General features: G+C 47.4%; 12 protein-coding genes across 12 annotated transcripts; 8 read left to right on the top strand and 4 right to left on the bottom strand.

Annotated features, from left to right (window-relative positions):
- Window positions 1-222: 222 nt before the first annotated feature.
- On the bottom strand, window positions 223-1,046 carry N7484_007899 (uncharacterized protein; the record flags this gene model as incomplete). The annotated part of the gene is made up of 4 exons (XM_057118286.1): window positions 223-576; window positions 647-792; window positions 855-904; window positions 967-1,046. 4 exons carry the CDS (start codon window positions 1,044-1,046, stop codon window positions 223-225), a joined length of 630 nt encoding a protein of 209 aa, XP_056971321.1.
- A 91-nt stretch (window positions 1,047-1,137) lies between these two features.
- On the bottom strand, window positions 1,138-1,669 carry N7484_007898 (uncharacterized protein; the record flags this gene model as incomplete). The annotated part of the gene is given in 2 exon segments (XM_057118285.1): window positions 1,138-1,527; window positions 1,544-1,669. The coding sequence occupies 2 exon segments, from the start codon at window positions 1,667-1,669 to the stop codon at window positions 1,138-1,140; spliced, it is 516 nt and encodes a 171-aa protein (XP_056971320.1).
- Window positions 1,670-3,000: 1,331 nt separating this feature from the next.
- N7484_007897 (alpha/beta hydrolase) lies at window positions 3,001-3,753 on the top strand (the record flags this gene model as incomplete). The annotated part of the gene is made up of 1 exon (XM_057118284.1): window positions 3,001-3,753. One exon carries the CDS (start codon window positions 3,001-3,003, stop codon window positions 3,751-3,753), a length of 753 nt encoding a protein of 250 aa, XP_056971319.1.
- Window positions 3,754-3,956: 203 nt separating this feature from the next.
- Window positions 3,957-5,427, bottom strand: N7484_007896 (putative MFS monocarboxylate transporter; the record flags this gene model as incomplete). The annotated part of the gene is given in 6 exon segments (XM_057118283.1): window positions 3,957-4,110; window positions 4,157-4,254; window positions 4,304-4,530; window positions 4,542-5,085; window positions 5,133-5,349; window positions 5,399-5,427. The coding sequence occupies 6 exon segments, from the start codon at window positions 5,425-5,427 to the stop codon at window positions 3,957-3,959; spliced, it is 1,269 nt and encodes a 422-aa protein (XP_056971318.1).
- Window positions 5,428-6,248: 821 nt separating this feature from the next.
- N7484_007895 (fungal specific transcription factor domain-containing protein) lies at window positions 6,249-7,865 on the top strand (the record flags this gene model as incomplete). Its single annotated transcript, XM_057118282.1, has 2 exons — window positions 6,249-6,763; window positions 6,815-7,865. 2 exons carry the CDS (start codon window positions 6,249-6,251, stop codon window positions 7,863-7,865), a joined length of 1,566 nt encoding a protein of 521 aa, XP_056971317.1.
- Window positions 7,866-8,459: 594 nt separating this feature from the next.
- N7484_007894 (cupin domain-containing protein) lies at window positions 8,460-9,020 on the top strand (the record flags this gene model as incomplete). Its single annotated transcript, XM_057118281.1, has 1 exon — window positions 8,460-9,020. One exon carries the CDS (start codon window positions 8,460-8,462, stop codon window positions 9,018-9,020), a length of 561 nt encoding a protein of 186 aa, XP_056971316.1.
- A 162-nt stretch (window positions 9,021-9,182) lies between these two features.
- N7484_007893 (DUF427 domain-containing protein) lies at window positions 9,183-9,657 on the bottom strand (the record flags this gene model as incomplete). The annotated part of the gene is made up of 4 exons (XM_057118280.1): window positions 9,183-9,214; window positions 9,286-9,366; window positions 9,421-9,529; window positions 9,577-9,657. 4 exons carry the CDS (start codon window positions 9,655-9,657, stop codon window positions 9,183-9,185), a joined length of 303 nt encoding a protein of 100 aa, XP_056971315.1.
- Window positions 9,658-10,478: 821 nt separating this feature from the next.
- Window positions 10,479-11,024, top strand: N7484_007892 (cupin domain-containing protein; the record flags this gene model as incomplete). Its single annotated transcript, XM_057118279.1, has 1 exon — window positions 10,479-11,024. One exon carries the CDS (start codon window positions 10,479-10,481, stop codon window positions 11,022-11,024), a length of 546 nt encoding a protein of 181 aa, XP_056971314.1.
- Window positions 11,025-11,205: 181 nt separating this feature from the next.
- N7484_007891 (SDR family oxidoreductase) lies at window positions 11,206-12,302 on the top strand (the record flags this gene model as incomplete). Its single annotated transcript, XM_057118278.1, has 2 exons — window positions 11,206-11,485; window positions 11,512-12,302. The coding sequence occupies 2 exons, from the start codon at window positions 11,206-11,208 to the stop codon at window positions 12,300-12,302; spliced, it is 1,071 nt and encodes a 356-aa protein (XP_056971313.1).
- A 1,836-nt stretch (window positions 12,303-14,138) lies between these two features.
- N7484_007890 (calcium:cation antiporter) lies at window positions 14,139-16,071 on the top strand (the record flags this gene model as incomplete). The annotated part of the gene is made up of 6 exons (XM_057118277.1): window positions 14,139-14,292; window positions 14,352-14,799; window positions 14,849-15,044; window positions 15,090-15,242; window positions 15,281-15,984; window positions 16,041-16,071. 6 exons carry the CDS (start codon window positions 14,139-14,141, stop codon window positions 16,069-16,071), a joined length of 1,686 nt encoding a protein of 561 aa, XP_056971312.1.
- Window positions 16,072-16,964: 893 nt separating this feature from the next.
- On the top strand, window positions 16,965-18,121 carry N7484_007889 (cupin domain-containing protein; the record flags this gene model as incomplete). Its single annotated transcript, XM_057118276.1, has 2 exons — window positions 16,965-17,425; window positions 17,473-18,121. 2 exons carry the CDS (start codon window positions 16,965-16,967, stop codon window positions 18,119-18,121), a joined length of 1,110 nt encoding a protein of 369 aa, XP_056971311.1.
- Window positions 18,122-18,396: 275 nt separating this feature from the next.
- On the top strand, window positions 18,397-19,149 carry N7484_007888 (uncharacterized protein; the record flags this gene model as incomplete). The annotated part of the gene is made up of 3 exons (XM_057118275.1): window positions 18,397-18,526; window positions 18,595-18,905; window positions 18,961-19,149. The coding sequence occupies 3 exons, from the start codon at window positions 18,397-18,399 to the stop codon at window positions 19,147-19,149; spliced, it is 630 nt and encodes a 209-aa protein (XP_056971310.1).

Here is a 19,149-nt window from a genome sequence, read left to right as displayed (position 1 = left end):
GCAAGTTGCGGAGGTGGGCAGACTAGCGACTACATTATATGGTTTGTTTACAAGAAATATTCTAGACCGCAAAAAGCGCATACAACAGAATACAATGTCTATTTTTATTCGTTTATTTACAATTGTACTGGAATAACGAAAGTTACCGCATCAGGGGTAGTCTAACTAGAATGGGTATAATGTTATGCAAGATAAAGTTCCAAAAACTTTTGAAAAGAATGACTAGATGCAGCTGATTTCGAGCGGCTCTGTAAGAATTCGCATTGCAAGACATAATAGATCTCCCGCGACTCCGGTACGCTCACGGATGCGTTCCACAATCAAAGACTTTAAATCCCGATACAAATTGACCTCGCTTTCATCCAATGTCTCTAAGAGGCGCCCGAGACAGTACAGGAAAGCCTCAGAGGTGCTGTAATACCGAGTCCCATCTAAATATGCGCGATGGTAGAGGACCTGTCGAATCCATTCCTGGGTACGCCGGAGATCCTTCCCACGTCCGAACTTATGAAATGCTCGAAGTACGTTCACGCAGACTACAGGATCAATACGTGGTCGGGACTTGTCAAAATAGGTCTGTATGGGTCACATTAGAGAGTGTATTCAGTACCGCAATGTTTTTCAAATCTACATGGCGTGTACGTACCATAATGAGCCCCTCACTATTCATAAAGTCAAGCATATCATCAAGCATGGTGTTTATATGCTCCTTTGAATTCTTCAGAGTGACCAATGCAGCTGAAGTTGTATCCAGATCGAATGGGAACTCTTTTGTTGTCAACACGTGCTTGCCTACAAAGGAATGGGTGATAAGCAGGTTTCTGAGATTTGTCTTCAATCTAGTTAGTACTCACCGATGAAAAAGCCCCACCGCTTGTCGTGATGTTCCAGTGCGACCAATTCTCTGGAGAGATATCAATTAGCTGACTGGTCTCTGTGTTGGGTCATTGATTGTCCTGTTCATACTCATCCTGCGTCGCTTCCAAAATCAGCAATTGCGCGAAGTTGTCTTTGATTTCGACCCCAGTATCCGTAATGCTATCCATTTTTCTCGCATTCTTAGACAGGGGTTTCCCAACAGGTTCACCAATGTTCGGGCAAGGCTCGTCGCATCCTTGAATTTGATTGCGCAGATTCCTAGTGATCTCGCAAAATCACGTTCTCCAGCTTATCGTCGACAAAGATGACTTCTTCAGGTCGAGCATCTATGGCTTGAAGAACGTGTTTATAGAAACAAAGATCTGGCTTACGCATACCTACCTCCCCAGCAGCGAATACACTGTCAAAAACATCCCAGTCGGCCGCTTTCGTGCGCAGCACATCGTAGTCGGGCTTGGAAATATTTGACATCGCGTAAATATGTCGTTTGGAGCCTGAGTGGTCTCTTATATTATGTATCATAGATGAGACTGTATGGTCGACCTTCAACGAATCGCGAGCCTGTGAGAATGCTTCCTTGACCTCGGAAGCCTCCAGGTCAAACGCGTCACCCACTTTCTTATAGCACTCGGCCTCAGAAAGTCGACCCTGTTCGTATTCATACCAAATGTCCAATGACAAGGTAGACTTCAAAGTTTTTTCCGGATATACCCGTCTTGGTGGAGGGAGACCAAGTAAAAAGAACATCCCCAATATCGAAGATCAAAACGCGGTAAGGAGAAGGTATCATGACTGCGGAAGCAAATACGCCGAGGTCACTTGAACGAAATGGACTGGTGTTTTGAAATCACCATTGGGTTTACCAATTTATAGAGAAACTTTGATTGAACCGAGGCCTGCTCGATTATGTTGTCATCACTAAACACCTCAGTTCATCATAGCCGATCAGTAACATATGCCCTCCCATTCGCCGGTAGTCAATTGAACTAAGCAGTAGACTCGCGCTAATGCTCTAGTAGATAATCCATGGCGCTAAAGAGATACTACTAAAGTCCCAGACCTCTTAATCAATTTTATTGACAAGTAGCAATCTGACCACCCCCTGGCACTCAGTGATGTGCATTTTTACACCTATCTGTGCTTTCGGAGAGGCTCGTCACTTGATTTCTAAAATTTATGGAGTTTTTAGGACGTATAATGCTCTTCACAGGTCTTCTCGTGTCGTCCAATGGGGTTTAATCCATGCAACCATAGCGATACGGGCGCAGCGATAAAAAATATTTCGACTTTGAGTACCTACATCTACCGCTTAGGTAAGATTCGAAGATTAGTTCCAAAGACGGGTTCGCGGATTCTTCCGCCGGCTCATTCTACATAAGCAGTTAAGCGGCTCTTAGTATCAACGCCTCACTTTAGCCTAAGGCGATTTGGACGGATCCATCCGGGAATAGCTCCGTGTTCCTATCACTTAAGTCCGCAGTAAGACGCTCAGCAACCATATATATCACATGCCAAGCCCGAAGAAGAGTAAGCGAACGGGAAAGGCGGCAAGTGAATTAATCGGGTATACATCTCGTGCAGCCGCAATTGTGGTTGCAGGTGCGGGGTCGAACGCAAGCCGTTCATCCCGGCTCGCAAATACATGCCTTCGCCTGGACTCATCCATTGAACAGGTATTTAGCCCACCAATAACATTTGTCTTCCATGTAGGCTTCGCTTTTCAACCACGGGCAGTTTCTTGGCAGATTGTTGGAACTCAAAGCTTATCGAGGAAGATCTCACTGGTTACGCCTTTGGGACATGCCTTGTCACGGCTCAACCCACTACCACAGATCCCCTATGGAGAGATGATGCATTTCTCGCAATTCCCAGATAACTGACATGGACTCGTTTGTTGTGGCTTATTCTCTCCACGGACTGTGGTCTTAACATGTAACTCGCCAGCGGAGAAAGGCAAAGCCCCTATAAAGGATCGGTCTTATCCCTTTCTCCCCCCTGGCAACTAATAACATTCTTCTGAAAATACATCAAATTTGAATTTGTCGTCAATTTATTCTGCTTTATTGTCGCTTCTAAATAACCATTTGCTAAGCATCATTATTCTTACGGATATCTTTTACGATGAACCAGTCTACCACTATACTCTTCGTCCCAGGCGCCTGGCACAATCCTGACTGCTATGATCCCGTTGTGCAACGCCTCGAAGCAGTCGGCTACAAGACCGACAAGGTCCATTTACCCACAGTGGACCCGCCAACACACTATTTAGACTTCAGCGCAGATGTTTCCCGTATTCGAGCGCAAATCGAGCACGCCGTCAATGAAGGGCGGGATGTGGTCGTGGTTGCGCACTCTTACGGCGGCCTGCCCTCGAATGAGGCTATAAAAGGACTCGATATCAACACGCGCCAGAAAGTGGGTCTGACTGGCGGTGTTACCCATCTGTTCTTCTGCTGCTCATTTGTCATTGCTGAAGGGCAATCCCTCATCAGTGCCTTCGGTGGTAATGACCTCCCATGGTTCAGGGTATCGGATGATAAGTTGGAAGTCAATGTTGCAGATCCAGAAAAAATATTCTACAACGACTGCAACGATGCCCAGGTTGAGCGCGCGGTCGCAGCCTTGAAATCTCATAGTTACCAAGCCTTTCATAGCGTTTGTACTTATGCGGCATGGAAAAATATCCCATCCACCTACTTGTACTGTCTCCAGGATGCGGCAATTCCTCTCACAGTGCAGAAGATGATGGTTGAAGGCACTGCCAAGGGATTCGGGATGAGAACGGAGACGGTGGATGCATCGCACAGTCCGTTCATCAGCCAGCCTGATGAGTTGACTGCAGCGATTCGACGAGCTGCTGGAGAGAGCGTCTAGTTTGACTTAGTGACCTTTCTTTGCTTTTCAATATATGAAATAAATATTTGCCACTATCGAAAGGACTCCTGGTATCTGGGGGTAATATTAAGTAATTCCAACCTTGCGGCGAATTTGCTATATTGAATCTATTCTTTCATCACTATCCTCACCCATCCGTGCCATTCTGACAGACTTCGAGCTGATGCCCAACCATATACGGTCTAAGTGATTGCATAGAGCTTTCTGTTTTGTGCCAAGCGAGCAAAGATGAGTAGGGTACCGCCCAGGAGCAGTGCTACGCCGGAAAATATAGACAAAGACAAATATCCGTACTTTTCAACCAGGGCGCCGCTGATTGGAACATTGGCCATGGCACTGTTATCATGTTAGTGTTATTCAGAGATCAGCGAGGTAAACTCACGAAAACGCGGTAGACCCAGCTACACCACCGATAGCGAGACCAAATGTAGAAGGTGTAGCCACCTGCGCGGCACAAGCTTGCTGGAGCGACAGAATGCCCTGATAAAACATCAGATACATGATTTTTTATTTGGGATCAAAAACTTACTCCCGATGCGAAACCATAAGCAGCACACCAAATCACCAACCCAGCGATGGAGTCCACACTCGTCCAACAGAAAGCAATTACCCCTGCCGACAAGGTGGACACAATGCAGCAATTGAATCGCCCAAACTTGTCAGCTAGTATTCCAGGAATGATGCGGCCAAAAAACGAGGCTCCATTGACGATAGAGACGGTGTAGAATGCTAATGTCGTCGAAAATCCCTTCTCAACTGCATATGACGTCGTATAAAAAAAGGAGCGAACATGCCAAAGTATGTGATGAACATGGCAAGACATAGCAGTTGCATGGATGGCTGTCGGAAGAGTACGATTGCCTCTTTCTTGTGATCAACCTTCTTCTCTGGGGTAGGCTCGCCACTCATATCTTTGCCTGTTGTTTCTCTCTCCGGATCACAGTCCATGGGAACCTGAATCTTCGGGGGTGATTTGCACACAACGCATGAGAAGGCAAACAACGGAATCATAATGAATCCCACGATCCGCATCGTCCAAGGAAATCCAATATCTTTGTGTTTAAGCAATTGATCGATCGCAACCGGCCAGATAATCCCACCAAGCGACGATCCTGCGAGCACGATGCCCATCGCCGCAGCCCGCTTCTTCTTGATGTACTGTCCGACAAGCGCGAGTGCTGGCCACGTAGCCAAGGCCATAGAAATTCCGAGAAGAATACCCTGTGCGAGCAGAAACTGGTAGAACTCCGTGCAGAGCGAGGTCATCATGATAGCGAACACCGTCCCGACCGATCCTGTCCATATCATGAGCTGAAACAGTCAGTTTTGGATTCGGCATATAGGTGAGTAGGTATTACCTTCGGCCCGAAAATGTCGAGCATCGCACCGGCGACTGTCGAAATTAAGAAAAGGAAGAAAATGGCCATGGCTCCGAGCCATCCAATCGTTGACTGCGATTCATGGGCTAGTTGGGCTGTCGCATAGTAATCTTCAAACACGCCGAAAGAATTCAAAAACCCCACTGTGCAGAAGAGACATGTAAATGCGCCGAAAATTACGAGCCATGCTCGGGTTCTATTTATGTTAATGGTGATCAATATAATCCGAAGTTGCGGCAACACACGTGTATTCGTTCACGGGTTCCGTAGACATTCTCACGCCTGGGCAGGTTCTGCTTTTGATGAAAAAGCTTGGGTATCATTGGAAGCTTCCAGTTGCGATGAAAGGAAGCATTTTATAGGAAACCGAGGAAGAATAATTAATAGGAAATTGAGCTCTGAACCGCGGAGCCTCCGGTGAGCACATTGTACAAAATAAAGTTGGGTGCCAAGGCCCGGATGCTCCGCGGACACTCCGGTCATCGTGGCGTCCTCATTCCAGCTCACAACTTCGCTCTCTCCCTGTGATTCATTCGAAGATTCGGCATCTTTGTCCTTGCGATCATCATGAAGAGAAAGACTGCCAGTGCTTCTGATCCTGCCCCGAAGCGGCAGCCTCGACAAGATCCAGTGTCCTGCGACTCGTGCCGAAAGAAGAAACTCAAATGCGACCGGAGCCATCCATGCAGTAGTTGCACATCTCGAAAATTAGTTTGCGCTTATGAACATCATGGTTCTGTGGGAAGTCCGGGTATCAAGCCTGGAAGTTTGACGGAGAGAAATTCATCCATTGACAGGATTGAGCCACGTCGATCTCAGTTACCAGCATACCAAGCGACGCCTCAAACCCGCATCAGAGATGACCCATATGTCACAGCAGATCGATTGGAAACTATCGTTATGGGCCATCGGGTCCCAAGTGCCATCCCAGCTACCATCCGAGCACAATTCTCCCATCCATATACTGATTCTCGGTTGCGTCAGGGAGCACCGGGATCGGGAGTATTTACTTTTCTTGACGTTGATTGCATGGTATCTCATCAGAATCCCACCACGATCCCCCTTATCTCCTATCTGCCCACAGAAAAAGAGGTAATGGATCTTTTCGACTACTACTGCAATAACCTCGACTACCAATATCACCTTGTCATTTCCGAACGCATCAAGCGGGATATTCACACGTTATATGAGAATATTGCACAGAATGCACCGGTGGATCTAAGTGTCCTCGCACTAGTATTTAGCATTTCCGCTACAGCTCTCTTCTTTCAGCTTTTAAGCACGGACTCGGCGGAATGTGCGGAAAGCCGAAGTAGGGAAACAGCGTTTCTGGCGGGGGCGTCGCTGGTTCAAAGCAATTTTATGTCCTATCCGACCGTTACCGGACTACAGGCGTCACTTATAATTGGGCACCACCTATCCGGTCTTCTCTTACATCCATGTGTTGCCTCATTCTTTGTGCTGGGTACCATGATCAGTCAAGCAAAGAGCCTTGGGCTTCACATCTTGGACTGTCCTGGCTCCGAAGAGGATCGTCAAGTGAATGGTTGTGATATAGGGGATGTGGAACTGAAGCGGAGACTGTGGTGGGATCTTGCGACCTATGACTGGTACGTTGACCACTGATTATAGACGCCATTTGCTAATTCCTCCCCGTACAGGTTTCTTAGTTTCCTCAGTGGACCTCAGGAGTTTACATACTCCATCAATCCCAAACACATGAATGTACGACTACCTTTAAATATTGATGATGAGGACATAGAAAGCGGCATACCTGTTTCATTGTCTATACCTACATGCATGTCATATACCCTTGCCCGTCTGCGGTTGGCTGAAGTATGCCGAGAAATTGTCGATGGGACTGCCCTGGAGCATTTCAAGGGCGAGGATGTGCCTTACGAAAAGATTCTTAATCTAGAACGCAAACTTCATGAGGAATACGCGAAGCTCCCTACTTTCTTTCGATACGACCAATCCTCACGGCGTGAATTTTCAGAGCTCTATAAAGATCGACCGGTGTTTTCCTGGCAAAGAACCTTCATTCAGCAAGGATACCATGCACGATTTCTAAGGTTGCACCGCCGGTACTTTGTTCGTGGAGCCAAGGATCCTCGATATTCCTACTCCCATGTAGTATCGCTTCAATCAGCCCGAAAGGTTATAGAGTTGAAGCGCATTATGGACGAGGAACAGCCTGTTATCACGCCCAATGGCTCCTTCTTCTGGGCCATCATGCATCATGTGTTCATGGCAGCCGTGACCCTACTCATAAACGTCTGCTTCAACTGGGATGATATCCTTGCTGAGAAACAAAAGGAGGAGGTGCTTGATGCCTGTCGCATGCTTAGCCGGGCACAACAGGCTTCTTGCATCGCACGAGAAGGTATACGTGCGATGATGGGCACGTTGCGTAAACATTGGAAGCAGCAAAAAAGGCCTATGTCGGGAACACAGCCAGAGCCACTGGCTATAGCCCAAAAGCCTTTGGAGAGGAGTGCGGAGGTAGGACGAATGGCTAGATTGGTGCCATTTGATCAACCTTCTTCACATTCCGATGAGGATACACTTGATCCCAGAACCGCAGATCTTAATATGGTGCCACTGGAAGACATCTGGAGCGAAATGCTTGACGACAGTGCTCAAGTCGGGCTAGATACTCCAGCATGGATAGACTTGTTGAACGATTTGACACATACAAGTGTTCCATATTGAGCGACATCAATGACTAATGACTGCGAAAATTCGATTTGTTTTGGATACCGCACTGGGGTAGTATCCATACCCCAGACCCTCCTCCGCGCAACAATTAGAACGGGAAGCCAAAACTACTATCCAAATGCAAAATAGAGTCGGTCAGTGCGTAGTATTTGTTGGTGGACGCTCGAAATTGCTTCGACCCAGGTTTAAGTTCTCCTCTCCTGGACACAAATAATGGGTCTTTGCTCACCTTGTTAAGAAGGGCCGCCTTCTACCGTGATCTTGGGCGATCTACTCGGCGACCTGAATTCCTGTTTCAAGCCTTTGCGGTATGCACTGATTAGATGCAAATTCTGTAAGCGTTTCCTTCCATGTCATTGTTCTTCCTTTAGCGAAGAGCGTATACATGTGTGGTTGCCTAGGTACTGTATGTGATTGACAATCGGGTTCTGGAATTAAGATAAACCTTTTATGATGCCATCATGATCCATGCCTCGGCTTTTCTTCCCCGACATTGAGCACGGCCAAATCTACCCCCAAAATCATTTCTCAACTACAGCTCTCCGGATGCCGCCAATTTCAAATTATTATGAGATTTAGCTCCTCGTGATGCACGCGCATAAAGACAATGACCTCCCCGATATCCATCGCTACATAACAACCCACAGCACAGAAGGTGAAGCAGTATTCCTGTCACACGCTCAAGTCCCGGACTACATGCCCTCTCAACCAGCAGGCGGCGACGGCGAAATCGCCCTCCTCTACGCAACGGACACGGTCCCCGCCTCGTTGGAAGATGAAGCCGACATTGCCATGTACGACGAATACCTCCACCAACCACCTGGCTTAACAACGGATACAGGAACGGTGTTCCGAATGATAGACCTGAAGCCTGGGAAGAAGACGCCGATGCATCGGACTGTCAGCTTGGATTATGGAGTCGTCTTGGAAGGCGATGTGGATCTTGTGCTTGATTCTGGAGCAAGTCGCCATTTGCATCGAGGAGATGTGTGTATACAGCGGGGTACGGCGCATGCGTTTCGGAATCGGAGCGGGAAGGAGTGGTGTCGATTGTTGTTTGTCTTTTTGCCGATGCAGAAGTTGACTTATAATGGGCGGGAGTTGGGGGAGGAGGTTTACGATGAGGGTTATGAGGATGGCGGTGAGTAGGTATATCCACCAAGGATATTAGGTGAAATATTTGGTGTTTCTCATTCTGCATAGTAACTGTGTTCAATCCAAGAGTGTTTTGAGTAAATAATGCCCCAGAGTACTAGCGAATCAAAACGTAAAGGCATCTGGCCAAATAAGCATATTCACCACTTTGCCGCCTTACTCTATAGTCACTGCAACCTTGGATTTGTCTGCAAGGGAAGCAAAATTATCAGTTGTACTCAATCTAATACCAGAAGCCTAGTTGACTGGTTGAACTTACAGAAAGCTATATGATCCTTGATGTTCGTTGCTTTCTCATATGGCGCAGCATAGTACCATGCCGCATCCGAAACGATAGTATCTGATTAGCTCTTAGCTGATAGCTGCCTATGATTGTTCATAAATTGTCACATACCACCATTTTTTATTATTGTGTAGTACTCTGCTTCGCCTTTCCAAGGACAGAAGGTCTTCGTATCCGATTTGACAAATATTTCCTGCTCTTTGATGGATGATGGAGGAAACTGCAAGCAAAGTTAGTAAAGTTTGTGACTCGATTCATTAAACCTACATATACGTTTCCCTCCACTGTCTCCCATGTGTCAGCTTCGGCTAGAATAAGGTCACCCAGCCTGGCAATAGCGGTCGGCATTGTGTAGGTCCTGTAGAGCTGGGGTCAATAGGCATGCTGACGGGGGTAAAGAATACAGAAAATGTAGTTAGCTGATATGGGCGGAGGGATGGGTGATAGAAAGAACATGCGTGACAAAGTGAGAAACACCTACCAAGAGTTACTTTGTAAGGCAAAGAGGGTATCTGAAGATGTCCGTTGATGTCAGCGATCTAGATCTTGAATGATAATATTGAGAAGTGACGTTGAAATGAGATTGCCCAAGTCATAAGATGTCACGGGAGCTCAAGTGCGGGGGCCATGCGAAGTCAGCAATGAGCTGTTTTAACTATCATGTCCTAAGGTCTAAATCATAGCCTTGGCTTTTACTATTATTGAGTATGAAAATAAAAAGTTGCCATGATTCATCGTTCAACAGTTTCGACCGTTACTTAGTGTTAAAAATTCTATATCCATGCACCCAGGGGGAAATTCCTTCGAAGGCCATTGAATCGTGTTTGTCATCTGTCGGGTTGTCGGCCGACGCCCCGCCACTTTGTAAGCGCAGCCTTGCCATGCCCCATATCGGTTTGAAGGATGCCTTTAAAGCTTCCAATCATGTCAACATGGTTGAGATGTGAGCTTCAAGCTTATAAATTATCTGACAAAAAGTCGGATTTGAGGAATGGATTCATAACAATCTCCGAGGTCAGCGCTACCGCACTAAGCTTGACATGTCTCATGGTCCTCAGCTATATAAAGTCGTACCTAGTCCCGATCATTGTTTTTGTGTTCACATCGACATTGTCAATTCTCTCAATAGCTTGGCTTTTCAAACCCTTACCTAGATTCACATCAACACAATGGATGCTCCTATCCGCCGCGTGATCACCTCCCACGATTCCAAAGGCAAAGCCTACTTCTCCTCGGACGACATTCTAACGCCCTACGACCCAACCACGGCACCCGACTTCAAGACTCCAGCCCCAGATGCAGGCTTTGGCGTGATTCAAATCCACCGATCGCGCGGGTTTCCGGCTGACAACATGCTCCCGCTAGCTGATCCACACAAGACCCTTGTTCCGCTGGCAGATACGAAAGGGCCCTCTTGTCGCATTTTGGATTTGTACCCAGCTGAAAAGGGATGGATGCATCGTACCTTGAGCTTGGACTACTTTGTTATTCTCACTGGTACTGTCGGCTTCATTACCGATGGTGGCGCAGAGAAGATCCTCAAGCCGCACGATGTTATTGTTTGCAGGGGAACGAACCATGAGTGGGTTAACCGGGGGAAGGATGTTGCTAGGATCTTTGGTGTGGTTGTACCCAGTCAAGAAATTGTGACGGAAGATGGCGAGAGATTGGAGAAGACGCCTGCAGGCCCTATCTTTGATCCCGAGGAGGATTGAACATGTTGAATAGATTTTGTCATGGTTGGAAAGTGGTCTTGTTCTCCACCCCCACACTAGCGTTCAGCGTGGGGATCTTACCGATGATCGGACTTCATCCGAGTACATTAGATATCTCCATTGCCCCCCACCCCAGCTTTCAATTTGATTTTCTCGATTTTCTTTCACATTGTTCATCGCTATGTCGCAGAAATCTTCTACCAAGTCACCCGAGGACCGGTATGTCCTTGTCACCGGGTCCACCGGCTTCATCGGCGCCCATGTTGTCGACAACCTCCTCGCGCGGGGATATCGCGTTCGAGGAGCAACCCGATCGGCCCAAAAAGGCGAGCAAATGAAGGCCGCCCGACCACACTACGCCTCAAAGCTAGATTTCGTAGTCGTGGAAGATTTTACCAAGACCGGCGTCTTTGATTCTGCAATGGACGGAATTGACGGTGTTATCCATGTTGCCAGCGTACGTACGTCCATTACAACAAACATGCAGACACACGCGTTAACAAACCACAGCCATTCTTCTATAACACCACAAACAACGAGCAAGAACTCATTCTCCCCGCCATAAATGGCGTAAAGTCCATCCTATCTGCCTCCGCCAAACCAGGCAGCAAAATCCAACGCATCGTCTTGACATCCTCCTTCGCCTCAGTCGTCGATATAAACCGTACCCCTCCTCCTGGATTCACATACACAGGGGCAGACTGGAACCCTTTGACTTACGAAACAGCTATTGACCCGAGCTCAACATCTGTAGTAGCATACCGCGGATCGAAGAAATTCGCCGAGCTAGCGGCATGGGATTTCATCAAGAACGAGAAGCCTCAATTCGATCTAGTCACTCTCTGCCCACCAATGGTTTTCGGTCCAGTCGTACACCCAGTGCCTAATATCGAGTCATTGAACGAATCCAACTCGGATCTTTGGAGCGTAGCCGCCGGTGCTGACCCATTACCTGGTGCCCGTGTTTCCGCATGGATTGATGCGCGGGATCTCGCTGATGCGCATGTTCGGGCTCTTATTACACCAGAGGCTGGTGGGAAGCGCTATGTCCCTGCTTCGCCGGAGCCGTTCTCCTACGAGTATGTGGCTGATATCATGAAGGCTGAGTTTGAGTGGGCTAAAGATACTGTGACGGATGGATATGCTGCTGGAGTTAAGCCGAGTGCCTCTTATGAGGTTGATGGGGAGACTGTGGCGAGAGAGCTGGGTGTTGAGTACAGAAGCTTTAAGGAGACTGTCGTTGATCTGGTGAAGCAGGTTAAGGAGACTATTATCTAAACATATAAGAATACACAATTGATGAATTACCTTTTCCATATCATTTCTTGCCTTCTTCAATTTCTCGTTATCTACCAGTGAGACACGTACAAATTAAAGAGCCCACGTAGGCATATGCGATCTCGAATACCATAAGTCTCTGACATGGGGCTTTGGTCATCAAAGTTACAACAGAGATCGAGCTTCGTCTGAAATTTTCGTTCAAATCTGGTGACATGACGTTGCTCTGCAATCTTCATTAGGGAAGTCGAGACGCGCCTCAACCCCACTAGATTGCTTGTCTTTCTCATTTGACATGCAGCAGCCGGAATTTATTGTATCACCGCACGAGAGATATCCCAATAATATGAGTTTTGATTTGTGGCCGATGTATAAGGCTTAAGGTGGCTCAGCGAAGGCTGGGTGTGCTACCAAGGATTTGCGGAGCACTAGCCCTATCTTGATTGCGTACCACGAATGTCAGCCCTCGCTCCTATAGTGTGACCGAGGCAAATATCCAGATGTTGCAGATTAGCACTTCTTCGCATTATGAAATTCCCTGTGACAGCCGCTTAGAAATGGAAAGGAATATTACGAAGTTGTAGCCTTACCTTGTTCTAATTGATTGCTTTTTCCTAGTTGAGGTACAAATAAATTATCATTTGATGTGTCAAGCTGCAAATAGCATTATTCTTCTCAATTACCAATCATTCAGACATTAACAATCTCACAATATAGTGTAACTCATGACAATTTATGGAGCTCCTAAGGGAATAAACGGCACGAACTACAGCAACGACCAACTTAACGAGGGATGCAGTAGCATTCAATTTAATCCTCCATTGGACTTCAACGCCAGGACTACTATACTTGCACTGCGACCAACCGTCCTTTTCTTGGTGCAATCCGCCATGGACATCGGCCAAACTTTTCGCTGGAGCGACCGTGTGACTCCAAGGTCAATCGGAACTTGGATGACTCCTCGCTGAGAGCTGCCCTGCGTTCATTTTTGTATAAAAACGGGTCATCAAGATCGACATCAATTTACAATACACCCCCTTGCAGATATGCGGCAGTTATAAACACAATGTCGTTGTCAGGAGCCGCTAGCTCGCACAGAAGAGCGATACTACCCGAATTATTGGATAGTGCCAAGGTGCCCAAAAATCACGAACCTTGGGAAGTATTCATGACTTGAGCGTCACATTGGATTGGCCAAGGCGATGGTATAGAAAATAAGGTTTCATTTAAGGGGAGAGATTTAGTACAACATGATTCTGGGTGTTGACATCGAGCCCGACAAGTAGCTAGTTCTAAGAGCGCATTGTCCAGGTCTTACATGCAATATTTGATATAAAAGTGATAAATTCAAAGCAAAGTATGTTTCTCCAGCTTGAAACCGGTTGCAAGTATAGGAGTGGTTTGTTCCGCCAATATGTACGAGACAACTTTGGAACATGATCGGCACGAAACTGTCAGATTGATACCCATCATTCTCAGCGGAATTGCTGTCAAAACCACGAGGGGCAAGCACTTGACGCGGGGTGAGTGAATTAATGGCCCAGTTAAACGTTGTATACGTAGTTTTAGCTGACTGTCACTCCACATTGAATACGCTGTACGAGGTGGAATGTACCCCTATTCAGAGGCTTGGCGTTATTTGGCACTAGGTCCACTAAAAATGCCCACCATCCAAATGCCTGATTGGCCATCTTACGAAACAATTCCCGCAGCGGCCTTGGCGCGCGTGGGATTATCTTAGCGGATAATCGCTATATTTAATTTCTAGGATCTCCCCCCCCCCCCTTTTCCCGGTTACACGCGTCACCCAGAACCAAACCACGAATATCTTCAAATATGGTCAGAGATGGCCTGCAAGCAGAGGACGACAAAAATCCAATCAGTCCGTTCCGTGACCATTCGACTTGTGGTGACGACTCACATTTGATTGACGATGGTTCAAGCATCAATTCTGGAAATAGATCTCGTGCTCGACAATGGGGGATCAATCGTGCGTATTCGCTTCTTTTCCGCCAGTCGACTCTAACGGTTTAAATTATCGAAATGCAGAACAAGTTGCCGTTGCAAATGCTTCAGATAACATCTCCCGCCATGTGAAATCCTTCTTTACACCCCGTCCTCGCAGTTCGACCAGTATTTCCCTACCAAGAGGAGTAGAATGCGACTATTGCGACAAACCCATCGCGGCATTCAAACGGCGGGCTAGAGAGATTCTTTTATCGAAGAATATGCTCTCGATTCCCTTTACCCTTGTAGCCATCTTCTTTTCCGTATCCGATATTCCCCCGCTAGTGGTCTTTATCTGGAATTTGATCGCTATCGTGCCCTTGTCGATAACGCTTACCCTTGCGACCGAACGACTTTCCCAGGAACTAGGAGAGACTGCCGGCGCTCTTCTGAACATCACAATCGGTAATCTTGCCGAGCTAATTATTTTGTTTGTCTCCCTGTTCCACACAATTGCAGCACATGTACTGACTTCAATTCGTTGTAGTGTGTAAGGTGTTCTTATCGGCACTAGTGTGGCTTGGAACTAACCTGATTAGCACGGCACTTATGAAAAACAACATCAAAGTGGTACAAGCATCGCTTCTTGGATCTATCCTTGTCAACTTGCTTTTGGTCCTGGGATCTGCAATTATCGCTGGAGGGTGGGCATCTCCTGACCAAACCTATAATAGCGATCTGACTCACGCCTTTGTCGGATTGCTGAACCTGACAGTATCATGTCTTATGATCCCAGTATGTTCATCTCCCCAAAATCGAGATATCAACTAATGTCCCCAGACCGCATTCTACGGAAGCGTGAAAGATATAAAATCAGCCGATCATATGGCCCTGTACTTCAGCAGAGGCGTGTCCGTCATTCTCCTCGGCATCTATTTCCTATACCTGTTCTTCCAATTCAAATCCCATGCACACCTTTTCCGATCTCGCCCCGTGGGACTCCATGTGACCCCCCTAACGCCCAATCTGAGCGACCTACCCGCCGGTCCTACGATGAGATGTTCATGGATATCGAATCCCAGGAATCGACCGAGTCCTTGATCAACAAATCCCGCCAACGACCCGAAATGCAACAAATCCAACCCGAGGGCCCTTCGTCCCCATTAGACGATATCCAGCCCGAGTCCGGACTACCTATGCATCACCTCGACACCGACCGCAGACGCCCACAACAAGAATGGGATGGTGTTGCGCCCGGAGCCCAGGAGGCCCAGCTGCACCAATGCAAAAACCTATCCTTTGCCAGTCGAGCCATATCCATAACAGTGCTAGTCGCATCGACCATCCTCATCGCCATCTGTGCCGAGTTCTTCGCATCCAGCTTCGGCGTGCTCAACGAAAAGGGTATCCTCGGTGAATCCTTCGTCGGCCTGATCGTCATCCCGGTCGCAGGAAATGTCGCCGAGAACGTGACGGCCGTTATTGTCGCTCATAAAAATCAGCTCGATCTCGCAATTAGCGTTGCTCTTGGCTCAGCCATACAGATTGGATTGCTGGTCGCTCCTGTTATTGTTCTGGTCGCTTGGGCATTAGAAAAGCCCATGACTCTTCATTTCGATCGTTTCGGGATGGTGACGCTGGTCGGCTCCGCCCTGCTTGTTAGTTTCCTCGTTCTCAAGGGTAAAACTAATTACCTGGAAGGCGCAATTCTTTGTGCCTGTTTTGCCGCTATTTCGTATGCTTCTTGCCCTTTTTCTTGTGTTCACTTGAGGTCCTTGCTAACAATAACAGTGTCGGCGCTTTCTTGTTACCCATTACTTAATTCACTAACCTGCATTCATGCACATGCATTTCTTTTAGCATATATCATTCCCAGATTCGGGGTTAGTCAGGGTGAAATGACCCGATGGGTCCCCTGGCGGAACACTCTTTGCATATATAAATTTAGGAGACACCGCTCCCACTTTCTTATTGTACATATTTATCCGGCGCCTCAATCAATCGGTCTTTTGTTCATTATTGACCCACCAGAATACATTAGAACCGTTTCGCGTAGACTAGTGGTTTTGTATGATCTCACGGATGAAAATTTAGTAACATCCGGTTCCAATTCTCGTCCGGCCCGGCAAGTGGAGACCGGAACTCCGAGACCAATGCCGAGTCTGCATTGAATGCAGGTACATTCATCCTGCCGAGCATTCATTCTCCCTAGCACTGAAGCCTATCCGATATCACGGAAACTTTCTATTGGAGAGAAGAAATCAATAGCAATACCCATCCTATGCATATGTCCCCGAAATCAACTAGGCATCCGGCGTATGGAAAGTACACCCTTAATCTCCGTCGGCGACCCACATTCTCCGGAAGGAATTTCGGCAAATCTTCCAGCATTGTGACGATCTTCCCGTGCAGAGCTATGCCTAAACTCACACACTCATTCGAGACAGTATCTTGGCAAGCGTAGCAATGTCGATCCGGAAATGCCGAGTTCACTAGTACCGACTACATCACAATGGAACCGAAAGATGGGAATGTACATCATGTTCCAAGATACTACTGGAGAGCCCCACCAGTTTCAATGGATACCCTTACTTATTCGGTGCCTGATCGACCTCAATTCCCTGAAGAAATATCCGGGAAATCCGAGAAGTTAGTGTATTAAGGTTGCGGGACGGCGCTTCATTCCAGAAATTCTGAAGGCTAAATCTATCAATCATGCTGGGCTCAACGCTTCTCCTGTTAGCCTCTTTTGGCACTGGACTTGTCCAGTCTGCGCTCACCTTGGACGATCTTTATCTTGAGAATGCTCCAACTTCTCCGCGTCCCTACGTCATTCCGCACTACGCCAACTCCCATGCCGTTACCATTGGCACCCAGTTGTACCGGTTCACCGTGACTGGTCCCTCATCTGGCTACGCCTTTACTCTGATGAGCACCAATTCTCCCTCCAGTGACTCTCTGGGTGTCCTCCCGCATATCCACGAGAAGCACTACGAGAACTTCTTCTCCTTCAAGGGCCGCTTCCAGCTTTGGGCTCAGAAAGATGACGACGAGCAGCAGGCCCGTCTCCTAACCCAAGGCGACTATGGCTCCGTCCCCCGCAATACAACTCACACCTTCCAAATCCTCGACCCTGACACCGAGATGGTCGGCGTTATCGTCCCCGGTGGATTTGAGTAAGCCCCCCATCTCCAATCTCCCTACACATCACTAACATAACCAGGGATCTCTTTTACTACCTCGGCACAAACTACACCTCAGGCACAGACACCCCCTACGTTCCCAAGATCTCCAACTCCAGCTCCTCGAGCTCAACCCCCTCGTCCAGCATCATGAGCACCCTCAAGTCCTTCGACGTCTACGCCCAGACCGACTTCGAGCCCCGCTACGATCTCGTGAACGGCACTGCCCCAACAGATAGCACATGGCACACCGGAGCAAACGCTCTCGGCTCTCCAGGTGACCCCTACTTTGTTGCAAATGGATACGGACCTAAGTACCTTAGCTCCAAGTACGGGTACCAGGTTATCCAGCCCCTTGTTACATCCAAGCAAGCCCAGGACACGAACTACACTTTATCCACTATTTCGCTTAGTCGGCAGACAAAGAACAGCCCGCCGAGCTACAAACTTGCAGGCGCTGCGGCGTTTGAGGTGCTCGAGGGTGTCCTTTCCATTACCATTGGGGATTACCCGCTTGCTACGTTGAACATGGGTGATGTGGCTTTTATTCCCGCTGGAACTGAGTTCGCTTACTACAGCACTGTTGCGTTTACCAAGGTGCTTTATGTGGCAAGTGGCACTGATGGTGTGGATTCGCAGCTGATTAAGGGCGGTAAGAGCTGGGACTTTGTTACTTTCCCCAAGTACTAGACTTACTACCCTTTCGGTGTTTTTTCTTGTATTTATTTGATACCTCATCCACCAGATGAATCTGCCGTGAGAGATTCGTTGTCTCGAACGGCGAATCTGGCATTTCCTGAAAGAATAGCTCAAATTTATCAAACATTTTACCACATCTCATTGTATTCCATCTTGGCTAGTATGCCATGGATAGGACTATTTGATATGTTCATTAAGCCAGATGCTCTTTGGACATCTGAATGCTCTTTGTTAGCACTCGTATACGTGCCATGTCTACTAGCACAATGTCCACCGTACTCGAATTTATTGGGACTTTGCCTACCTATTCGGCCATTCGCCTATGCAAAGTCACCGAAGAAGCGAGGCTTCCGCCGTTTGATGGTTTGTCTGGTTACGAAAGGTACAAATGTACAGGTCAGTTATGAGCCACATTGTGCACAGAATTGTTGATTTGTTGGCACTGAAATCATGAGTCCAGACAGTCATTGATTCTATCAAGCCATGGCAGAATTGCAAAGCCTCAGCGAAGATCACCTTCCATGTCGTTCTGGATTCCAATACAGATCCATTTCAAGGAGTTTTGCCCAGCTTTGTGAATATTATAAAAGTGCCGCAATCCTTCCAACCTAAACTTGCCAAGTATAAGGGAAGGGCGTTGGAATGGTGTCGACAGCACTGGGAGTTATCAGAGTCGGATTGGATATTACATCTGGATGAGGAAACACAGATCGATGATTACCTTATCAATGCTTGTCTTGACTTTATTGAAAGGGGAACAGAAGACTTCGGAATGGTCTGTGGGACTCCGACTAGTCCATTAGGTGACAGTTGACTAATTTTGTTATAAGGGGACGATCTATTACACCACCCACAATTACTGGGAAAGCTCTTTCTTGACCACTGATGAGGTCTCCAGAGTGGCAGAAGACTTTGGTCGCTTCCAACTTCCCGTTCGGCTATTCAGACAACCATTATTTGGATGCATTCATGGCTCGTTTCTTCTTATTAACGGGTTAGTGGAAAACGAGATCACTTGA

The sequence above is a fragment of the Penicillium longicatenatum genome (genome assembly GCF_028827895.1).
Source record: "Penicillium longicatenatum strain IBT 33135 chromosome Unknown contig_4_segment0_segment0, whole genome shotgun sequence".
NCBI lineage: Eukaryota > Fungi > Ascomycota > Eurotiomycetes > Eurotiales > Aspergillaceae > Penicillium > Penicillium longicatenatum.
This window is presented reverse-complemented; position numbering and strand designations above follow the sequence as displayed.